Source organism: Helicoverpa zea, chromosome 20, assembly GCF_022581195.2.
Source record: "Helicoverpa zea isolate HzStark_Cry1AcR chromosome 20, ilHelZeax1.1, whole genome shotgun sequence".
In the NCBI taxonomy this organism is placed as follows: domain Eukaryota; kingdom Metazoa; phylum Arthropoda; class Insecta; order Lepidoptera; family Noctuidae; genus Helicoverpa; species Helicoverpa zea.
In genome coordinates this window covers 6980975-7002720 of record NC_061471.1, presented here as the reverse complement: position 1 = coordinate 7002720, position 21746 = coordinate 6980975, and the positions used below count along the sequence as shown (strand labels likewise).

General features: G+C 36.7%; 3 protein-coding genes across 9 annotated transcripts in view; 2 read left to right on the top strand and 1 right to left on the bottom strand.

Annotated features, from left to right (window-relative positions):
- Positions 1–18349, bottom strand: part of LOC124640009 (transcription factor IIIB 90 kDa subunit) — a 32628-nt gene extending 14279 nt beyond the window's left edge. For 2 of the 3 annotated variants that reach the window (XM_047177576.1, XM_047177578.1), the window contains exons 1-4: positions 17993–18349; positions 17698–17915; positions 14734–14958; positions 13359–13463 (exon numbers count right to left, since the gene is read on the bottom strand). In XM_047177576.1, coding sequence (XP_047033532.1) covers positions 13359–13463; positions 14734–14958; positions 17698–17911 — 544 coding nt within the window. In that variant the 5' untranslated portion in view covers positions 17912–17915; positions 17993–18349. The remainder of the gene's footprint in view (positions 1–13358; positions 13464–14733; positions 14959–17697; positions 17916–17992) is intronic. The other variant, XM_047177577.1, reaches the window with a different exon arrangement.
- On the top strand, positions 1967–12570 carry LOC124640010 (BTB/POZ domain-containing protein 6-B). Of its 3 annotated transcripts, XM_047177579.1 has the most exons (7): positions 1967–2272; positions 8296–8453; positions 9682–9963; positions 10158–10305; positions 10394–10610; positions 11319–11684; positions 11772–12570. In XM_047177579.1, the coding sequence occupies exons 1-7, from the start codon at positions 2166–2168 to the stop codon at positions 12264–12266; spliced, it is 1773 nt and encodes a 590-aa protein (XP_047033535.1). In that variant the 5' UTR covers positions 1967–2165; the 3' UTR covers positions 12267–12570. The 3 variants fall into 3 exon arrangements, with proteins under 3 accessions (XP_047033535.1, XP_047033536.1, XP_047033537.1); XM_047177580.1 differs by lacking the exons at positions 1967–2272; positions 8296–8453 and adding an exon at positions 9246–9467; XM_047177581.1 differs by lacking the exons at positions 1967–2272; positions 8296–8453 and adding an exon at positions 9247–9449.
- A 2039-nt stretch (positions 18350–20388) lies between the features above and the next one.
- LOC124639930 (transcription factor kayak) overlaps positions 20389–21746 on the top strand; it is a 42252-nt gene continuing 40894 nt past the window's right edge. The window contains exon 1 of one of the 3 annotated variants that reach the window (XM_047177436.1): positions 20389–20849. In XM_047177436.1, the coding sequence (XP_047033392.1) occupies positions 20709–20849 (141 nt within the window). In that variant the 5' untranslated portion in view covers positions 20389–20708. The remainder of the gene's footprint in view (positions 20850–21746) is intronic. The other 2 variants (XM_047177433.1, XM_047177435.1) reach the window with 2 other exon arrangements.

Sequence of the window (21746 nt, the reverse complement as noted above, 5' to 3'; positions counted from 1 at the left end):
TACAATTAATCACTTTACGGGAAAAACTCATGCACAACATAGGTATGTGACACTGCCTAGTTTGAGTGTCAACAACGAGTCAAGTTATATCCGAGAGGTTATTCGGCTAACTTACATCATCAACATCTTGGAAGGAGTGAAAATAATCGGTACTTCGCTTTTTGTGGCATTGACACTTTATCACGGTCAGCAGACTGATGCAAAAATCAGAAAAAAAATCTACGTCTCGAAGCAATACTTATACAATCTTTTTTTTGAGACGACTTTGGTATAAATAGTTGTAAAGCCGTTTTATTTATTTATTTTAAATCTTTTAACCAGACAACATAACGGGTCCACAGCGAAAAGTGTTTGATGCTAAAACAAAAGCGATCTCGCTCAGCAATAGCATGTATATGGTCTGCTTACAGGCTGCGTACACGCGTCTTGAATGCCGATGGCTCTTTATGCCACCCGCGTTAACCTCATTCGTCGTACGAATATGAGGTGTGAATTAAATAAACATAAAATTCACATACTTCAATGATGGTGACAGGACCTTGGCTCGCTTTCAAAATCGCATTTCGGGTCTTGGACCAAATTATGTCACGAAACACAGAAGGGCAGTTGTTTAAGGGCAACAACTGTTTACATCGATGACTTAATGTCGTCTGGCAAGATATAATAAAACGTTTCATCGTAAAATATACAAGTTTGGGTCCAAAACTTACAGCTGTAAAAAAGTGTATAAAAGGTGCCACACATTTTCCGATTTCTAGGGCACAGTATGGCTTTGTTTAAACTGTTCTTTCCATCTAAGCCGAACTATGCTACAATTCACAATCATGTCATAAAGCATATTTGCATCTGTATTTTTATAAATTCCAACAGAAGTCGTTTGCGATACTTAGTAACACGTAGCTCATAAACTTGTTACGAGATTACTAACTACAAAAGACCATTAACTAACTGTTATGAACCATCAAAAACGCCATTAAGTTAACGTATAACATTTTGTCGCCCAAAATTACAGAGCCAGAACAGTTTCTGTAATACATTGTAAACATCAAGAATACCTTCGCCTACTTCAAGATTCCAAAAAATAGGCTGAAAATATGTTGAAAATTAACACAAATACTTATCAACTTTTTTCTAGTTGTAATATTTTAGCTACTGTCAACGATTTTCGCGTGCGTGTGTGGCGAAATATTTTCTTAGGAGACGCTAGACGTAATAAAATTCACGGCACGAGAAGAATTTCGTCAACACTGGGTACACATTTTTGCCGTTGGCTACCTAACAATACCCCATTATAATTTTACTAATTGTAATATAATATGTGGAATGCTTGTGCCGCAAGTATTTTAATCAGATAGCTCAGGAATCTAACATTTTATGAATGGTTTAGATTGCGCATTCCTTAATTGTAACTGGAGTCAATTAACTTAATCAATCGTTTCACTGCGAGTAACCATATTGCTCGTATTTCTCCATGGATATGAGAACTTAATTTAACTACTTTGTGAAGTGATAAAAGTAACCAAGCATAACCTGACAAAAACATGTGAGAGATCAAAACAAAGAGCTTATGAAATAGATATACCGGTTTGAAAGATATATTACGGTTCGCAGCAGAGACAAGGAAAAATATTAATCTTAATTTAGCCATACAGAGAGATAAATTTTAAACCGCAGACTATCGTTTTAGAGTCTCATGGTCATACGTGATGATTGGTAAAACCAAATGATTCATTAGAACAAAGTATAATGAAGAAATTAACTGGAAACGAAGTGCTCTATCTACAATTCGCAATCAAATCAAGATAACAACAAGACGAATTCGATAACAGAAACTGCATTATGCCCTGCATTGATAAACTATGACATCATCTACTTTCTCAGTCCAAGTTGGCTGCAGAGGCAGGTGTCCCTAGTGGCCTTGCGCAAGAGTGGGCCGCCGGTGTTCGTGAGCCGCGCCGCGAGATCGGGCGCAGTCGGTCGGACGCAGCGGCGCGAGCGCATTCATCCACACGAAAATACCAAAACAGTTCCGTTGTTCACTCACGAGTATTAGTTCGTTTACCCGCGTTTGTTAATAGTGTAATAAATAGTGTTGTGACCTGTGACAAGTTTGTAGATAAACCTGTGGTCATGCTGCAAGGGTTTTGGTATCCCGAAGGAATGAAATGAAGGGGAGGAGTTCCAGGGCGCCTAGTAAGCTTCCAGTGGTGCTGGGGAAAGTCCTCCTGCGGTGGCTGTTCACCAAAGCCGACCTCGTGTTCTTTGTTTACCGGTTTGTTATCAATGATATGCTTCCTAGTGCCTGACGCGTGTTTTTACATGCTGCCTTTGTAATCCGTATAAATAAATAATGGCAGATTCATCTACATAATCTACGTTATCGAATTTACATAAACGCATTTCCTTGATAGCTTTGTTATCCATTTTTCTGATAGGTCGATCTATTTCTTATTTATTTTAAGATGCATAGTTAATATAAACTTCCTTAGTGTTGTGAGACCACCGGACATTGGTATTTTTGACACGGAGAACGAAAGATTTAGGAGAATGGCTCTTAATACGATTGTGTATTAATAGTAGAGCTCAGATAGAAGAGGATCAAGGAGATACAATGAAACTTTTCTTCAACCTCCGTTTTCTTTTTAACAGTTGATTGATGCAGAGGCAGCAGAAATGAAATTGTTTACCAAAAAAAGCTTACGCCAAGAGGAAATGGCTTTATGATCAAGTAATAGAATATTGTAAATCGTTTCAGTAGTTTCGGAGCCTATGGAGTATAAAGAAACAAACAAAATGTTTCCTTTTTATTATATTAATAGAAAATATATATAAGCAAAGAACCAAGTCCTCTGGGAGCGTAATTGATGCGATCGTTTTATCTGCACTCGATTACAAAAGAAAATAAGTAAAAGACGTACCTTGAGACAAAGTGTACTTAAAAACAACCCAAACACCATTAATATTAGCAACGCACACTTGGTTGCTACACCGAAACTATTTTGACACACAAGTTCACTTCATAATAAGCATTTCATAACCGAACAACGCCGAACTTCAATAACACTGGGTACAGGCGGACGCAAAACGTTCTCTATTTGAGGGTTCCGTACAAAAAAATACATTATTTAATATTTGGGTTTTACATCTGTCAAACACCTGTAAATTTTAAACAGCATCATAAAATAACAAAATACCGATAGTTATTAAAAAAAATACAAGTAGCCGAGAATCGAAAACAAAACAAATCTCGAACCTATCTATAAAGGCGCGGCTCCACCGCAGTGCACGCTGTGCACGGACACGCGGCGCATTTTAGCTGCGTGTATTCATTTGTTTGTCAACGTGGGTCTACGTTTCCACTGAAGTACACGAATATGACACACGACTATGTATAGCGTGGCACGGCGCACGGGTAGACCCACGCTGACAGCGTTGAGCTACGTAACCGCTTACAACAACTGCTCTGCGATAACCGAGCTGTACATAGTCGTGGGTCTTATTCGTGTACTCCGGTGGAAACGTAGACCCACGTTGACAGCGTTGAGCTATGTAACCGCCTATTCGAGCAAGCCACGCGTGTATCAATGACGTCAATTCATGCGTAGCCTCTCCGTGGGTTGCAGTGGACACAACCACATACATTTTCTTACAAAGCGAAGCTTAATACACGTGCGTAGCCTCTCCGTGCACCGCGGTGGGCCCGCGCCTTAAAGGCGCGGCTCCACCGCAGTGCACGCTGTGCACGGACACGCGGCGCATTTTAGCTGCGTGTATTCATTTGTTTGACAACGTGGATCTACGTTTCCACTGAAGTACACGAATATGACCCACGACTATGTATAGCGTGGCACGGCGCACGGGTAGACCCACGCTGACAGCGTTAAGCTACGTAACCGCTTACAACAACTGCTCTGCGATAACCGAGCTGTACATAGTCGTGGGTCTTATTCGTGTACTCCAGTGGAAACGTAGACCCACGTTGACAGCGTTGAGCTATGTAACCGCCTATTCGAGCAAGCCACGCGTGTATCAATGACGTCAATTCATGAGTAGCCTCTCCGTGGGTTGCAGTGGACACAACCACATACATTTTCTTACAAAGCGAAACTTAATACACGTGCGTAGCCTCTCCGTGCACCGCGGTGGAGCCGCGCCTTAATTATCATAAATTTGTAGAGAGGTCAATTCTGTACATTAAATATATTTCCAAAATATCTATCAGGGGGTGCTTAGTGATCGATGCTGATGCCAAAAATGCAATCAGTAAAATTTTTGTCTGTCTGTCTGTCTGTATGTATACGTTCGTTATGGAAACAAAAACTACTCGACGGATTTTAATGAAACTTGGCACAAACATTCTTCATACTCCTGGGCAGGTTATGGGATACATTTCATCACGCTGCGATCAATAGGAGCAGGTGATGGGAAATGTTGGGAAAACGGGAGAAGTTACTCCATTTTTGAAGCTTCCGTCGCGTGTGCAGCTTTGGCTGTTAAAGCTAAGTAGTAATAGGCTAGGTACGGATAGATTTGGATAATTGAATAGGCTGGTGATTATTATTTCTTCCTCTCTTTGCACAAAGTCCGAATCTAACGCGGACGAAGTCGCTGGCAGAAGCTAGTGTGAAATATAACTTTTTTTTATTTAAAACACTATCATCATAGTACTTACACACTCACGGAACCCAACGCAAATCTACTCGTACTTTACTGGGCTTAAACTAGTTTTGTTAGTTAACCATTCAAGTTAAAATAAATGGAGAACAACATGTTGCTATTTTTGGCACATAAACAAGTTACGTTACAAACATTTACAAGGTAATTTAAAGCATAAACAATAAAAGTAAGGCACACTAGCCGTTTTTCCGCGGTTTCACCCTTGGGAACTACTACCCGTACCGGGATAATATAGCGTATGTTACTCGGGAAGCATATAGCTTTCCAACGGAGCTAATTTTTCAAATCCGTTCTATAATTATGAAGCCTTTAGCGAACAAACGAGCAACATAGATAGTATAGATTAATCTGTTTTATAGATAGACAATACAAATGTCGCATAGTTAATTTGAAGTACAGTGAATGACAGCGTTTTTAAGTGTCGAAACGTATAAGGACGGACTTTAAATAGGTCTCATCTGTTCTCTTGTGAAAATCGAAAGCCTTTTAAATCGGTCTTTTGTGCAAATGTCAAATAAGTGACATAGATAAAACGATGTTTTGGCTCTACGAATTCGTGATGTGATCCTAAACGTTAGCCATTTTGGCCGCCTGTCTGTGATAGTTCACGATATTTTTTTGAGAACAAAATCACTTGTCATAGTTTAGGTACTTAATTGACTCCGCAAACTAATCATCGCATTAAAATAAAGGCATGTGCAATGTGCCAGTTATTTTTAACGAAATGTTTTCAAACTATTGTTTTTAACAATAACAGTCAAAGTGAAGGTCTACAACATTCCAAATTCCTATTTGTAATAGCTATTGTTACTCAGAAAGCTTTTTATTTACATAACTAATGTTTACCTCAATTCATTCAATTAATATAAATCAATTATTTTAGTGTTGTTTACAAAAGAGCCAATTCTGAAGTTTTTACCGATACCCATATTACTTCGTCGAAAACAAAACCAAAATCACATTAATTTCCGCATATTCAGGTCAGAAATCGTAATTTGCAAGTTGAAAACGTTTTTTTTTCTGCTGTAATCATTGAAAATGTTCTCGAGAAAGTAACAAAACTTCTGATCAATCATAATGCATTTCAGAATAAGTTATTAACTTTAACTTACACATTATATCTTTGGAAAACTGATTAAAAAATATGTAGGTATGTCCTCGCGTTTTCTTTTCCTGCAATGGCAATGATTGAGTTTTTTTTTTTTGCATCATTAACCGAGCTTATTTATTCGTAGTTGATTTCAATAATTTTGCGTGTTGTTCAACAAATATTTACAAACAGGGTTTAGTTCTGTATATCTATATTGAATTGATATTAAAAAGAGAATCCGAATCTAACAGACCGATTTGAAAAAATCTTTCACAGTTGGGAAGCTACATTATCCCGGTGAAAATAGGCTATATTTTATCTCGATACGGGAAGTAGTTCCCACGGGACACGGGTTAAACCGCGAGAAAACGGCTAGTCGTTTATACATATATCTTCCATAGCAGAACAGTAAGTACAAACCACATTTACCATCCATCAATCATGTTTAATGCAAAACCATGACGAGCCGCCACACTAAGAGCTCTATAAAGGCAAATCACAGTTGGAAAAGTTACCTACAACTTTCACATGAACACCTAAAACTTCTTCAAATTGTCGGCATACCTATATGTATTTTCGTGAAAACAAAAGACAATAGACATGTATAGAATACTGTTTATGTTAATGATATTGACCCCAGCCTGGCCATACCGTCGTAAAAATACGCATAACTTAAAATCATGTTGTCACTGTCACTATTACTTTCCTAAAACCTAAACAAAAAAGTATATTGAACAAATCAATGTGTCTATCATAGTATCTGTATTATCAATCTATTCAATCCAAAAGTATCGTTGTTAAACCCATCATATTACATTTTGATCAGAATTAACAGCCGTGAAGAGTTTTAAAGTTAGCTGTTTATTATTTACAATCTATATAGGTATTTAATAGATTTTTAACGACCATACATATCCAAAACCGTATTTTATTTTAGACATGTGTTTATGTGCGCAAAAGTCTTTAGGAAAAAGCGAATCTGTATAAGTAATAGGTATATTCGTGTTTGGTCACAATTGTGAAAAACCATGTGTGATTTTTGCAAAGAAAATTAACAACTGCATAAAAACAAGTCCTAAAGAAAATCTCGTCGAGAAACTCACACTATTGTGTTAGTTTTTAAGAAGAAAAAAATACACGTTAAGATAATGTGTTCCCATGTTCCCGATGTGTAGCTAACCATAATCGTATACGTTTATTAATGGTTCCTTCTATTATAACAACAATGCTATTGTCTTTTTAATAAAATAATTAAAATATCTTCTTAAAATAAAATCTATCATCATCCTCCGCGCCTTTTTCCCAACTATGTTGGGGTCGGCTTCCAGTCTAACCGGATTCAGCTGAGTACCAGTGCTTTACAAGAAGCGACTGCCTATCTGACCTCCTCAACCCAGTTACCCGGGCAACCCAATACCCCTTGGTTAAAATAAAATCTATGAATATAGAAAATATATTTGATGTTAAACAAAAAGAAACACCTTTGACATTGACTGTACTGTGATAGTAATAGACGAAGAGATTAGCCAAAAAAAAATAAACAGTTTTTGACAAGTTTTGTCAATTTCAGGACAACAAGACTTCCCTGCTAACAAAAGGTCGCATAAAAAATATTTTTACTTTTTGTGAGAGATCATTTTTAGAGAACAAGCTCCAACAAACTCATACCCATTTACTTCGTTATTAATAAATGTGAACGTGTGCCTACAGCCTACCGTAAATACCTTTAGTTAAAAAAACAATACTGTTTTTACTAACAATAAGTAACATGATTAAGCACACAAGCAATGTAAAGACATAAGCAAGTTACAAAATACCTACTAATGATTATAAATAAATACGAAAGTGAGTCTGTCTACTAGAGCTTTTTTTTTTCCGACGTCAAAAATCATCAAATGACCCCTCCCGCTGTGGGTTAGCAGCGGTGAGGGAGTGTCAGACTCTTACTGACTAAAAACCATCGTGTCCCGTCATAGGCCTTTTATGTACCAGGGCCGCGGTATCTACAGAACCAATTACAACGGTATACGAACCAATGGTTTAGTTAGAGCCTGAGAAATGACACAGACTACTTTTTATCCTGGTGCGGGAAATAGGAATGTCGGGTACAGCTATTTATATAGATATAATAAAAGCAGCCGATTGTGATGGGTTCCGTACGCAACGAAAATTGACAGGAACCCACACTGTACCTACCTATTAATTTCGTGGTTCAGGACATACACCTCGCTGGAAGACAGACGTACTGTTCAAATTGGTTACGGAACCCTAAAAATATGTTGACGATTATTACATTTTTTAAATATTGGTAAATACATCCTTTCTTTCGCTATAGTCGGGTAAAAAGTACATTTGAATTGCACGGTACCCTAGCGAATATTAAATAGATAGTACTGAATTGGTCTTTTTCATTTATTTTACTTCAATTGGTGGAACGAATTACACCAATTCTATTGACTGATAGCTAACCGATCGACACCTATTATAATGTTTTACATTCTCACGTTGTCATTATTATTCGTTTTCAGTTTCATTGGGTATGCGTATCATTTGCACGTGCGATCCTCGATGAACAGCAGCGTGGATTTCTTTGAAAGTCTGATAGACGAAGATGGGCGCTTCGCCGAGTTAAACTGTCAAGAGCCGCAGAGAGGCTACCGGCCGCGACAACGGCAGCCTGCTCAAGGTATTTATATTTTTATTCATATTTTCATCCTTGAAAATTACAAAACGAAATGTAGTTTGCAGATAGGGCTGCCATCCGTCCGGGTTTCCCCGGATTTGTCCTCGTTTGGAGGCCGTCCGGGGGACTTCCGGGCGGGGTTTCAAGAAGTGTCCGGGGAAAACCCGGACACTTTTCATGTACCTAAGGAAGCACCTCATTGAATTTAAGTATATTTTAATAGTAAATGGATTACAAATTAGGTACTATTTTGTTTAAAAAAAATCGTACTCGTTCGGGGAAAAAATGCGATTTACGCCAAATGTCCGGGTTTTTTTAATGTTTGTCCGGGTTTGGCGAAATTCGAGATAGCAGCCCTATTTGCAGAATGCATTCATGTAAAATCCATACTTGGGAATGTTTCCGAACGTACCAAATGTCACTGCCCGTTCTCTGCCTGGCATGCGCAGCGACCTCGGTTTCGAGACAGACAGTGTTGCCTACCTAGAGATAAATATCTGCACAATTAAAAAACTCGATCGATGATTCTTCTATTGCAGAAAATAATATGATTTTCACGATACATAATATAACAATGCATTTCTTTACTTTGTTTGTATTGATAAAAGCGATAAAAACATTAGCGCTGTAGTCTTATCTTTCTGAGTCTAGTTAATACCATTAAATTTTTAGTTACTATTTATTCTTTTTAGTAAAATTACAAATATTTATATGAGTAGTAAAAAACAACGTAAATATAAAAACGTATAAATATTATTTTGTACGTTTTAAATGTTATTGTCTGACAACACTACCTTTCCGCCTGCCAGCAAACAAAATGGCTGACGTCAGTGCCTAGAAGCTCGCGGCCCAAATGTTTGCGATAGAATTTTAAAATATTGTGAGGTCACATAATCACTATGTCGAATTTGTGTTCTAGAATCGTTTCAAAACCTCCGAAAAGGTTACAGGACGGTATCCCTAGCATGTCTGTAGCGCAAACGAACGCTTGGATGAACGGTGAGCTCGCGAAGCATTGTAAATATTGATTTATTCATGTGTCAATTTAAATAAGTGTTTATAAATGAATGTAGAGGTCAACAAATAGGTTAATTACGGTTGTTTGGTTTAACGAATGTATTTTTGTGTCATGGTTCGCAACATTTTATTTAGCCCGCGACCTGGATATTGTTGCTTGTTGTATTTATAACTTGTGGACAATGTCATAAGGATGGTGTTTATTCGTTTCCAGCTGAGAATATCAACAATGGTGGTGGTCTGTCGTTGTCACCACCACACACGGTGTCGCAACGTGAGACTGGTACGCAAGTGTCCCAGTGCTACAGCGGGCCGCCGTCCCCGTGCGGATCCGCGAGCGCGTCGCCGTCTCCTACGACCTCCCCCGCGCCGCCGCCGGGCACAGCCACTTTAGACCCTAATTGGCAAGCCACTAAGCCAACAGTGCGGGAGAGAAATGCAGCTATGTTCAATAACCAGCTCATGTCAGACGTCACATTCATTGTTGGAGGACCTGGTATGTATATTTATAACAATGTTGTTTTTATATTTTAATTCTTTTATAAGTCTGATAATACAACAATAACAACTACATAGTAATTAATTGTATAGCGGACCTGCTGTTTTTGATAACATTTGTTATTATTTTTATCAGTAACTTCCCCAAACAAAATAAATCGTGATTAACACGTGGCTTTGTTTATGTTCCAGGACATTCACAGATAATACCTGCCCACAAGTATGTGTTAGCTACCGCCAGCTCAGTGTTCTATGCTATGTTTTATGGAGGGTTAGCGGAGTGCAAGCAGGAGATTGAAGTCCCCGATGTCGAACCATCTGCTTTTCTTACTCTTCTAAAGTGAGTTTTTTATATGCAAATGACAGCCATGTAAACAATGTCAATATATTGTATCATCCAATTAATGTATATCATTGTTTGATTTCAGGTACATTTATTGTGATGAAATTCAGCTAGAAGCTGATACAGTATTATCAACTCTATATGTTGCCAAAAAGTACATTGTACCACATTTGGCAAAGGCTTGTGTCAATTATTTGGAAACTAGTCTGACAGCAAAGAATGCATGCCTGCTCCTCAGCCAGTCCCGACTGTTTGAGGAACCAGAACTGATGCAAAGATGCTGGGAAGTTATTGATGCCCAGGTATGTGAATCTACTGAGAATCTCGCCACAATGTGTCTCGAACCATCATCATCCTACAGCAGTCTGTTGATGGAACTATCAGAATCGTCCAGTCGAAATTTTTCTAGTCCAGAGAGCATGGAAAATATCCATGGTATTTACAATTAAGACTAGTGAAATCAAATTGTTGTTATATTATATCCATAATTGACTGATCTCTCTTCTGACCAATAAGTAATGTAACATTGGAAACAAGCTCAGTATATCAAAAGTATCAGATACACTTGAATTTATAAAGAAATCAAAATTATTTAAACTGTCTTATCAAAGTAAAATTATTTTAAAATATGTTGTGCCACAAAATGCATTTGTATACTCAATTTTAGGTTGTGATCTAGGCTTAAGGATGTTATGCTATACATATTAATGCTTTATTTTATGTAAATAGATTTCTATTAATTCACATTCCAGTAAGCTCTCTATGTGTATCTCTAGTCATAACAGTAATACATGGTGTAAATTAACTGCAATACAGTTTGCTTGATCTAGTATGCAATGGTATGTTGTACATACTTTATGTATGTTGTGTAATGCATGTAATTGTTTAAATGACAATTTTGTAATATTTTTAATGTATTAAAAATATAGATCTGAATAAACTTTTGACCAAATTGTATTGCAGTTTCAATTAACCTTCACCTTCATAACACATTATTATTTTCATTTTAGGCTGAGATGGCCCTGACGTCAGAAGGCTTTGTTGACATAGATGTGTCAACTTTAGAATCAGTATTAGCAAGGGAAACACTCAATTGCAAGGAGATCAACTTATTTGAGGCAGCTTTGGCGTGGGCACATGCTGAATGTGTTCGAAGAGAAATAGATCCTACACCAACAAACAAAAGAGTTATGTTGGGTGGTGCCATATACCTGATAAGGTTCCCAACTATGTCATTAGAAGAGTTTGCAAACAGTGCAGCTCAGATTGGCATTTTGACTCCACAAGAGACAATTGACATATTTTTACATTTTACTGCTTCAAGCAAACCTTTATTAGCATATCCAATTAAGGCCAGAGCAGGTCTGAAAGCTCAGGTAATTATATCTTTTGGCTTCATTGGTAATAATTTATTGCGACTTAAAAAATGAAGACTAATAAAATGTTGTTTGCTTGCATTGCAGATATGCCACAGATTCCAGTCATGTGCATACAGGAGTAATCAGTGGAGGTACCGCGGCAGATGTGATTCAATACAGTTTTGTGTGGACAAGAGAATTTTTGTTGTTGGCTTTGGACTTTATGGATCTTCAAATGGAGCAGCTGATTATAATGTTAAGATTGAACTGAAACGTTTGGGCAGAGTGCTAGCTGAGAACAACACTAAGTTCTTCTCTGATGGATCAAGTAACACTTTCCATGTTTACTTTGAGAACCCAATACAGATTGAGCCAGAATGCTTCTACACTGCTTCAGCAATACTTGATGGGAGTGAATTAAGTTATTTTGGACAGGAAGGTTTAAGTGAAGTGTATATGGGCACAGTAACTTTCCAATTCCATTGTTCTTCTGAGAGTACAAATGGCACAGGAGTGCAAGGAGGACAGATACCAGAACTCATCTACTATGGACCCACCGTCAACACTTCAATGGCCAACACAACCACTAATGAGGACTGACAGTTGACTAGATCTCGCCCTTTTAACTACTATTCCGTATAGTCATCGGAAAATTAGAAATCGATAATATTTGATCAAAAATTTAAATTAAAAATTTATTATAGGTACTTAACCATTCCCTGACGTTAATTGTTATGTTGGAAAACTTTAAAGTTCTTGTGTATATTGTTGAACTTGACTAGCAATTAAGATGCGTACCTTAAGATTGTGATATGGGTGTCGTAAAAGCTCTCTATAAATCAGTAGGTTCTAGACCTACTCTGATACAAATTCATTGCAATATATTATAGTTATTACTTAATAATTTGTTGTTGTTTGCATTTACCCTCCTTTCAGGACATTTCAATTGTGTGATAAGACACAACACTTTAGTACACCATACAGAGGTGTACACAACTACGTCTCAACATTTATTAGTAAAAAAGTGAAAACTTCAGTTAAAGCGAGATACAGCCTAAAAAATCCAGGCACTACATAATAAAATGAAAAAAATTGGTTGTCCTTAAAGCTTATTTTTAGCCTATTACTTTAAGTGATATACATATAATGGAGGCCTCAGTCAGCACTCATCCATTTATAAAACTTTTATCAGTATTTTTTATTTATATGAACAAAAATGAACAAATACAGCATTTTACTTTTGTTATTTTGTTCTTAAGAAAATTCTTCCTAATTTTATCTAATATTGTTATACAATTATAAACCCCTCAAGGCTTATTATAGGAGGTAAAAGAATGAAGATTCTTTGCTGGTTGATTCTTCAAACATTCAAAGTTTGTACCTTTTTTTTTAACGACGTCAAAAATCATCCTATCCTATCCTATAAAAATCATCTAATCACCAAAACCTCCCGCTGTGGGTTAGCAGCGGCGAGGGAGTGTCAGACTCTTTACTGACTAAAAACCGTCGTGTTCCATCGTAGGCCTTTTATGTGCCAGGGCCGCGGTATCTCTTTCGGACAACCCGCAGCCCCGGCAGAAAGTTGGTAGGTACCTCAAGTATTTTATTCAGTACATCTCTAGCATATATCAAAATGGACTGGCTGTTGCCATAAAAATCACTTTTTATAACAATTATTTACTAGGTACTTACCAGTAGGTGGGATGTTGATGCACAAGGCTCTGGATAGCTTGAAATATGTTCTGCCAACTTGGTAGCAGCAGATTGGCACTGCATCACTGACATCAATTAACAGGTCTAGAGGTATTAAGTCAAGAAAAAAATTCAAGGGAAGACACATAAGCTATTTAAAAAAAATCCGTGCAGCACTAGCAGTTCTTATGGTTGGGAGGTGTGTTTGACAAAAATATTTGTAGCCTAAGTGTTATTCTGATGTATAAGCTATATTATTGTAAAGTTTCATTAAAATCCATTCAGTAGTTTTTGCGTGAAAGAGTAACAAACATCCATCCATTATACAAACTTTCGCGTTTATAATATTAGTAGGATGGTAACGTTCTCACTAGTGCGTAACGTGTTGTGTTGTGATGGCTTATGTATGGAACCGACACAGTTCTGACGCGTCACGTCACGACACATCAGACAAATATAAATCCACCTTGTCTTGCTCGCAATATTACATACACAAACAAAAGTACCTATACCGTAACTATGAGACAATTTCTGTCTATATTCATTTGGGGGGCGCCACTTCTAACTTAGAAGTTCTAAGCAAATCTGTCAATCTAGCTGAGGAGATGTACATATAGTTCACGTTACGCTATCATTGCTGTCAGCCACATTCATTGGTCCTCCCTTTATCTTTGATTTTATTAATTAACTACGTGCGGCGTTACTGACGCACAAGCGTGCGAGAGATAGATTTTGAATAAACACTTTTTATCTTAAAGAAATCTACTAAGTACCTATACCTTCTTAAACAAAAAATAGATAGATTTATTTTTATGCAAATTTGTCCACTTTATTGTCAGAGCCTGGTTAGAGCATTTTTCAAGGGCGCAGTTTTGAAAGCTCGCACCGGGCGCATAACACATGGCACTGGACAAAAATATCTACCTATCAATGTTTGTATGACTTGTTTTATTAAAAATAAGACATGCTTTGTCTGTGTACTCTAATGTTGTCAAAGTCAAAATATCTTTATTGTGGGCATATGTAAGTTACAGATCTTAACAATATATTCGAGTATCAATATGGCCTGCCTGATAGGCATACAATAATTTACATGGGTAGGTATTGGCACTATAATTAATATTTGGTCAACAGTTTAAGAAAATTGTTGTCTTTGTGTAATAAAATAAATTCATGGCCTATTTGACTGCAGGTACTAGGTTTCACAAATATGTCCTACCAAGAAGAGCCTGCAAAACAGCCGATAAAATTGATTTAAATAAGTTAAATATAAGACAAAATAAAAAAAAATACATTTGGATTATATTATCCAGAAGTAATTATTATCTTGCTAAACATTGTTTGTATGAAAAACCTACTATTTTTAAAAGGATACGGGCTGTGCCTTCAGTTCTGCATGTCATATACACACAGGCTGCTTGAGTATGACTGGAGGGCCGCCCAATAGTCAAGTGTCGGGACAGCGCCATCTTGTAGAAGTTGCAGGCAATGTCTATACACTGCTGGTTGAGGCGCAGTTGCTGGCACAGAGCTGTGATGCCTTCTCGGGCCTTCCTCAGTGTCACCTCTCTGGACTCCTGGCCAATACCAACATTGAACGCTGCAGAAATAATAAATTGGATCTGTATAACTAGTTTAGATACCAGAAGTTTATATTACTTGAGCTTTTTAATTTGATTTTTAATAGCTACCTATCTAGGTACAAATTGCTAGAAGCAGTATCTGTATCACTATGTATGTGGAAGAATAATACTATCACTATAATGTAAAAGTTCGAAACTAATTGGGTATGGGTATGGGACAAACCACACCAAAGTTTCCTACATATTTATTTTATTTAGTTATTTATTTATTTAAGGACAACCAACAAAGCATACACCAGAAAAGAACATGTTATAGCACTTACATAATAATTACATTTTGTAGTGTAGCCTTAATTAAAGGCTGCCACGGCATGCATTAAACATAGGAGTAAAAAAAAAAACAATAAAAAAATCATTTGCCATGTTACTAGCTAAGAATATTGTGCTGACTTGTGCCATCCAACAATTAATCACAGAAAGGAAAAACAAAACCTAAACATTTTATAAGTTTCAAAGTCTTATATAAAAAAAGTCTTATAAAAAAAACAACAATAATAAAAAAAAACAATAACAATAATTTACCAATTTTACCGTTATGATAATGCCCCGTGCAGGGTAGACTTGAATTTATGTAAAGAGTAAGACATGTCGATATCTACGTTGGGTGAGCTTGACAGACGACTAAATTGTACCTGCATTCTATTTACAGTAGAAAAATGGCCCAGATTGGTCTTAAAGTTCTTAGCGCTAAACAACCGATATCGAGACTTTCGAGCGATTTTGTAAGGCACGTTAATATTTATTTGATCCAGTAACCGTGGACAATCAATGTGAGTATTTATTATTTTATACAGGAACAGATGATCTAGGATTATACGGCGATTTTCTAGACTCAGAAGTTTGAAGTGTTTCAAACGTGAACCGTAGCTAGATTTGTTTCTGCCTATATTGCAGTGATATGACAAGTGCCAAAGAAATCTTTTTTGCACTGATTCTAAACGTTGTTTATGTATCTCGTAGAATGGAGTCCAAGCTATACTGCAATATTCCAAGCCTGACCTGACTATTGAGTTAAATATTGCAATTTTAGTTGAGGCGCGTTTGAAATTTTTGCAGTTGCGAAGTATAAAACCCAACATTTTAAAACCTTTAGTAGCAATTTTATCAACATGAACGTTAAAGCGAAGCTTGTTGTCAATATAAACACCCAAATCACGGATAACTTCTTTCTCGCATATAATTTGGCCATTGATATTGTAACTACAAAAGTACGGTCCTTTTTTCCTCGAAAAGTGTACGTGATTACATTTTTCAGCATTAAGTATCATATTATTATCTAAACACCATATGGAAAAACGATCTAAGTCTTCCTGAAGTTTATGATGATCTTGAGTGCCATCTATTCGTTTAATGATTTTTAGATCGTCCGCGTATAGGTATATTTTCGAGTGTACAAAACAAGACGCCACGTCGTTTATGAATATATTGAAAAATAACGGGCCCAAATGGGAGCCTTGGGGTACACCTGATGGAGTGAGATACGTGTTCGACGAATAACCATTAACCACAACTTTAGCCGTGCGTTTAACAAGGTACGACTCACACCATTGCAACAACTTTCCTGCAATTCCGATCGCTTGTAACTTGTTGATTAACAATTTGTGATCCACCCTGTCAAACGCCTTGCTAAAATCAGTGTAGATTACGTCTACAGGTGATCCACGATCTACGGCGTCCACTAAATCTGAAATAAAGCACGCAAGATTGGTTCCAGTCGAGCGGCCCTTCATGAAACCGTGTTGTTCAGGCATCAATATTTGTTTTACATGCCACGATAGTATAGGAAATACTAAAGCTTCGAACACCTTTCCAAAAATAGACAAAATAGACACTGGCCTATAGTTGTTCGCAGCGGACTTGTCACCAGCCTTAAAAATTGGTACTACTCGCGCTTCTTTCCAAGCCTTCGGAAAACAACCTGTGCTTAGCGATTTATTATAAATCACAGAGAGAGGTTTTCCCAAGGCGTCACAACATTTTATTACAAAAATGGAGGGCAGTCCGTCGGGCCCTGGCCCCTTATAAGGGTCAAGTCTTTTTAACGCTTTAATAACAGTATCCGTGGTTAATGTCAATTGGGTCGGGAAATCGGTATTCTGCCATTGCGCAGCTACATGTTTAGACGTAACATTAACATTGTTGATGTTATGAGGATTGTAAGCAGATGCAAAACATGAAGCAAATATGTTGCAATTCTCTGCTCCATTACGCCCCTTGAGGTCGTCGTGATGAATTGAGGAAGGGTAAGTACTATTTCCGTTACGTTTATGCTTAAGAAATGACCAGAAGAGCTTAGGGTTATAAGTGATTGAAGATTCAATCGACTTGATATATAGCCTATAGTTAACGTTCATTAATTTGGAAGCTCTGTCTTTTAGCGTAATATATGAGATTTTATCTAGAGGGTTTTTAAATTTCGAATACCGTGTATGATACTTATTTTTTTCATGTAAAAGTCGTACAAGGTTCCTGCTAAACCAAACGGGATATTTGGAAGTTTTAGGTTTAGTCTTAGGTACGTATTTCTCAATAAGGTCATGAATAACTTTGTAAAATGTATCTACCATTGCGTAGACGTCGCAACATTGTGAGAATAAGCCTTGCCAAGATATTTCACTTAGTTCTTGAATAATCTTACTGTAGTCAGCTTTATAGAATTTAAATATATATATTTAGTTATTCAAGGTAATATTTACCTCTTCCAAAACCTGTAGCTCCACCTTTAGACTCAGCAGACACAAATTGTCCAATTGTAGAAGCTCCACCATGGGCATTCTCTTGAAATTCTATTTCTGCTACAATGATATTGTCTTCTAACACAGAACCGCAATTCGTACATACTGCATCACCGCGGGCCGGGTCCACCTCGATGTCCGAGGACCCGCAGTGCTTACACTTCTTTCCAGACATTTTACTGTTCACAAAAAAACGTAAACATTGATATCATGGAGGTTATACGACTTAATAACAAGTAATATATAACTTATATACCTTTTACTTATTTACCTAACAACTACGCTAACATGGAACTATTTCTATAAGCCTTTTCTATGATCTAGCAATAGCTTAAATCACTTGTATTCTCCTTTTTGGTGAAAACATAAAATAATCTTTTTCATTTCTCAGCAGGTAGTAAAAATACAGGACCCCAATCACGATCGCGATGTTTCTTACGACTACTCTACCACAGGAAAGACTTTATATATAATAAGACGAAGCTGTACGAAGCCATGAGTTTCAAAAAAAAGACCAACATAGGTGATAAAGTTACACATCAACAGAAAAATTGGTGGCAGGGCAAATTGGAAAACGCGAAATTGAATTTAAAATGACGTTTAGTCCGTTTAGTTAGTAGAGAATGACAGTGACACCTATATGACTTTTATAGTGCTGTCCAAGTCTTTTTTTAAGGACTTAAACTAAAGTAAAAATAATTTCCCAACATTTTTAGTAACTAACCAGATTTTATTAGAACTATAATTAAATTATTAACTTATTATAATTTTTTTACATTGTTTGACATTACTTCTGACATTAATTTGATTTTTAATTTTGCTTAGCATTGTTTCTTTATGGCTTGCTAGTACTGCAGTACTTCTTACATATTCTACTTTTCTTGAATAGCTGCAAGCACGTCATGCTCCCTTAGACGGTATGGCCAGCGGTAGCGTTGGGGGTCGGGTTGTCCCCTTCCCTCAAAAATGTGCGAAGGGGGCGATGGCTGATCCTCGCGTTATACTCGTGAACGGGTGCTGCTGGCGGTACCAGGTCGTGTTGGTGGCTATTGACACTATTCATAATAGTATGATTTTCTATTAGCTTTTTTTGGAGAAAATAATAATACTGTAGTCCTGGCAGGTACACCTTGTTTGTGTTGCTACAACATAATCATCTGCGCATGTGGGTGGGCACGCCGATTTTATGCTTATATTAAAAATACATTTCTATTTTATTATCAGGAGGCTTTAGATACACTTAACAGACTATAAGTAATGCTTGAGTACCTACTTAGTCTTTATGGGTGTAAATCTGTGTGCTAGCCTACTTGTGTTAAGTTTGTATTTTTTTTTTCTTTCCTAATTTTATATAATGGTTATCATGTGATAATGATATTTTTATTTGACTTGTTTTGTATACATTCTGGTTCTTCAAACCTTACAGACAGACATGTGTTGCTGGGGAGTTTGTTGCGCCACTTCTTCTTCCCAGCAAAAACACATAGGAAGTGGTGAAGGGCGGGCGTTTTGGGGACTGTCTTTTGTTTTTGACGTTCGAAAAGTGCTGATTTATCAGCCTAATTTGAATAAACGATTTTGAGTTTGAGTTTTTGAGTTTGAATTTTCAAAACCTAAAGCGGGAACCTATTATAGGTGATGAATTAAATTGCGTAATAAAATAGAGCGGTACATATAATACACACCGTTTTTCAATAGTAATGTAATATTTTTTTTTTTTATATCATAAGTGGAACTATTTCACCAAAATACAAATCGATCGAAAGTCGAGAGCTCGTCCTCAGGTCGTGTTCGAATCAAATGCCTTTTTCAGAAATGATGTTCTTTACAAAGCCTCACTTACTGTAATAATTCATCAACGTGCAATCATCTCATTTTCCTAGCTTTTTCCTAACTATGTTGAGGTCGGCTTCCAGTCTAACCGGATGCAACTAGTGTTTCACAAGGAGCGACTGACCTCATCAACCCGATACACCTTGGTAAGATTGGCTGTTCTGACTTCTAACTACTCGTAACAACTGCCAATCTTATGATCGATCTATAAGCGCGACTTATTTGTTAATTAGGTATTCACAGTATTAAAGTTAAGTTGATTAAAGTTTATAGCTGATTTGTTAACTGCAGTGTTTTATTTCTTTAGTATTTTATTATTTCGGAATTCAGCTACTTCTAGCTAGTTTTTAGGGAGAAAAAAATACTCAATATAGCAACTTTCTCTTAAACTCCTAGCTATAAGCCTTTAGTAGCTGTTGGCAACACTGCGTTTCTGCATAACTACGTCCAATTTCAAAAAACTAACTAGATTCCATTGTATATAACTTTATCGTTGAAACCTTTCAGACTATGTCTTAAGAGCCAAACATAAGTTAAAATTAGGATTACCTACCCCAAAATTACGATTGTTATGATTTTGAAACGATTAGATAGTGAGTTTTCTTGGTATCACACTGCTGACTCAAGCAACCTTGTTCAGCCAAATTTCAGTGACGTCATGAAAAAGAAGCGTAGCTATTGGTCGAATATCACGCGATCTTGTATTTATAGACGATGAGATCACCCTTCAGTTTCGTTTAGGCTGAAGTATGACGATATATCCAAAAAGTAATTTTGTTTATGATAAAAGTTGGCACTTACGCCGTTTTGTTGCGGAACGTCACAAATGCTAAGGAGAGAAGGGCATCCCCAAACCGACGACTACGTCACCGACTCATCGTTTGTGTGCAAACTGCAATGATGAGTCATCATTGTTGTGTTCTCGTTGGATAATCTTTTTCAATCCAAGGCGCCTTATTTTGATTCCGTTGCTGTCATTAGTGAACTGTCACAAGAAACTTCGCAGCATTTTGATAGTTACGCGGAACTGCAAACTTTGTTTGAAGTTCTAGATCACATTGATAATACGCGTTGTTTGTCGTACAAATTACGTAAATCGCATCTAGTGTTCAAGCTTGGACATAAGTGAATCTGAACTGATGACGATGAAGCTAGAAATCAGTGATAGTCAATCAAACCAGTCGGACATTTCCTGCGATGATAGCCAATCCTCGCAGGATTCTTCTACAAATGATTTCGTTTCTTCTGTACGTGTGCCGACCTCCCGATCCTTACTTACGGTGAGTAACTTCGTAAGCACACATTCCTAATGCTGTTAGTATGACATAAATGTACAAACAAAGATATAAACAACTTCAGTGCCTTAAATTATGAAACTTTCTGTTTTGTTGTTTATACTAATGAACAGGCAATAACAATACGCGAATAATCTAGAAATTGACTTTTTAAAAGACATAACAAAACAATAGTTTGTAATTTTACAACATGAAGTTGATGTATTTGATCATTTGTATAAATTAATGAAGACCTTGGTAGTTTATATTACTTCCTGGTACACCAACATGGATTTATAATTCAAACTAACACCAATTGATTCCAAGAATACTGTACCTACTTGGGAACATACTTTCCTGCATTATTTATGGTCGTTGTCTAAACATAAATTCCAAAAAGGTTCGGTCTTCTGGGGTTCTTATGTGTTCAGGAAATTACCTTTAAATTCAACCTGCTAATGTATGTAGGTAAAAAACAATGTCAACTATTTTCTAAGAACATAAACAATATGTTACTAAAATATCTTGCATAAGGAAAACAAACAAGCCAGTGTCCTCGCTATTTGATAACATACAAATTATATAATACAAACTCATTCTTTTAAGTACTTGTGTGAGGATGATTAGGTATTATCCATTGTCTATTAGTAGGTTTATATTCAATGTTGTTTTTTTAGAATTCTAAACAGAACAAACTTTTGCTCAGTTTTTATGTTCCTACTTCTCATATCTTAAAGGATTTTTGCTCATCGAGTTGTTCAGTGAATGAAAGAAATTAAAAAATACTGACTGCAAAAGCACTGACCGCCATAACATTTATAAGATTAAATGCTTCATGGCCAGTTTACTGACTGATAAAGTCAATATATTTTTCAATAAAATTAGCAGTAATCTTCTAACTTC

Coding starts and splice junctions, on each gene's coding strand:
- LOC124640010 (XM_047177579.1), top strand. CDS start 2,166: ATGAAGGGGAGGAGTTCCAGGGCGCCTAGTAAGCTTCCAGTGGTGCTG. Junction 10,611..11,318: donor GGGAAGTTATTGATGCCCAG/GTATGTGAATCT, acceptor TTTTCATTTTAG/GCTGAGATGGCCCTGACGTC. Junction 11,685..11,771: donor GAGCAGGTCTGAAAGCTCAG/GTAATTATATCT, acceptor CTTGCATTGCAG/ATATGCCACAGATTCCAGTC.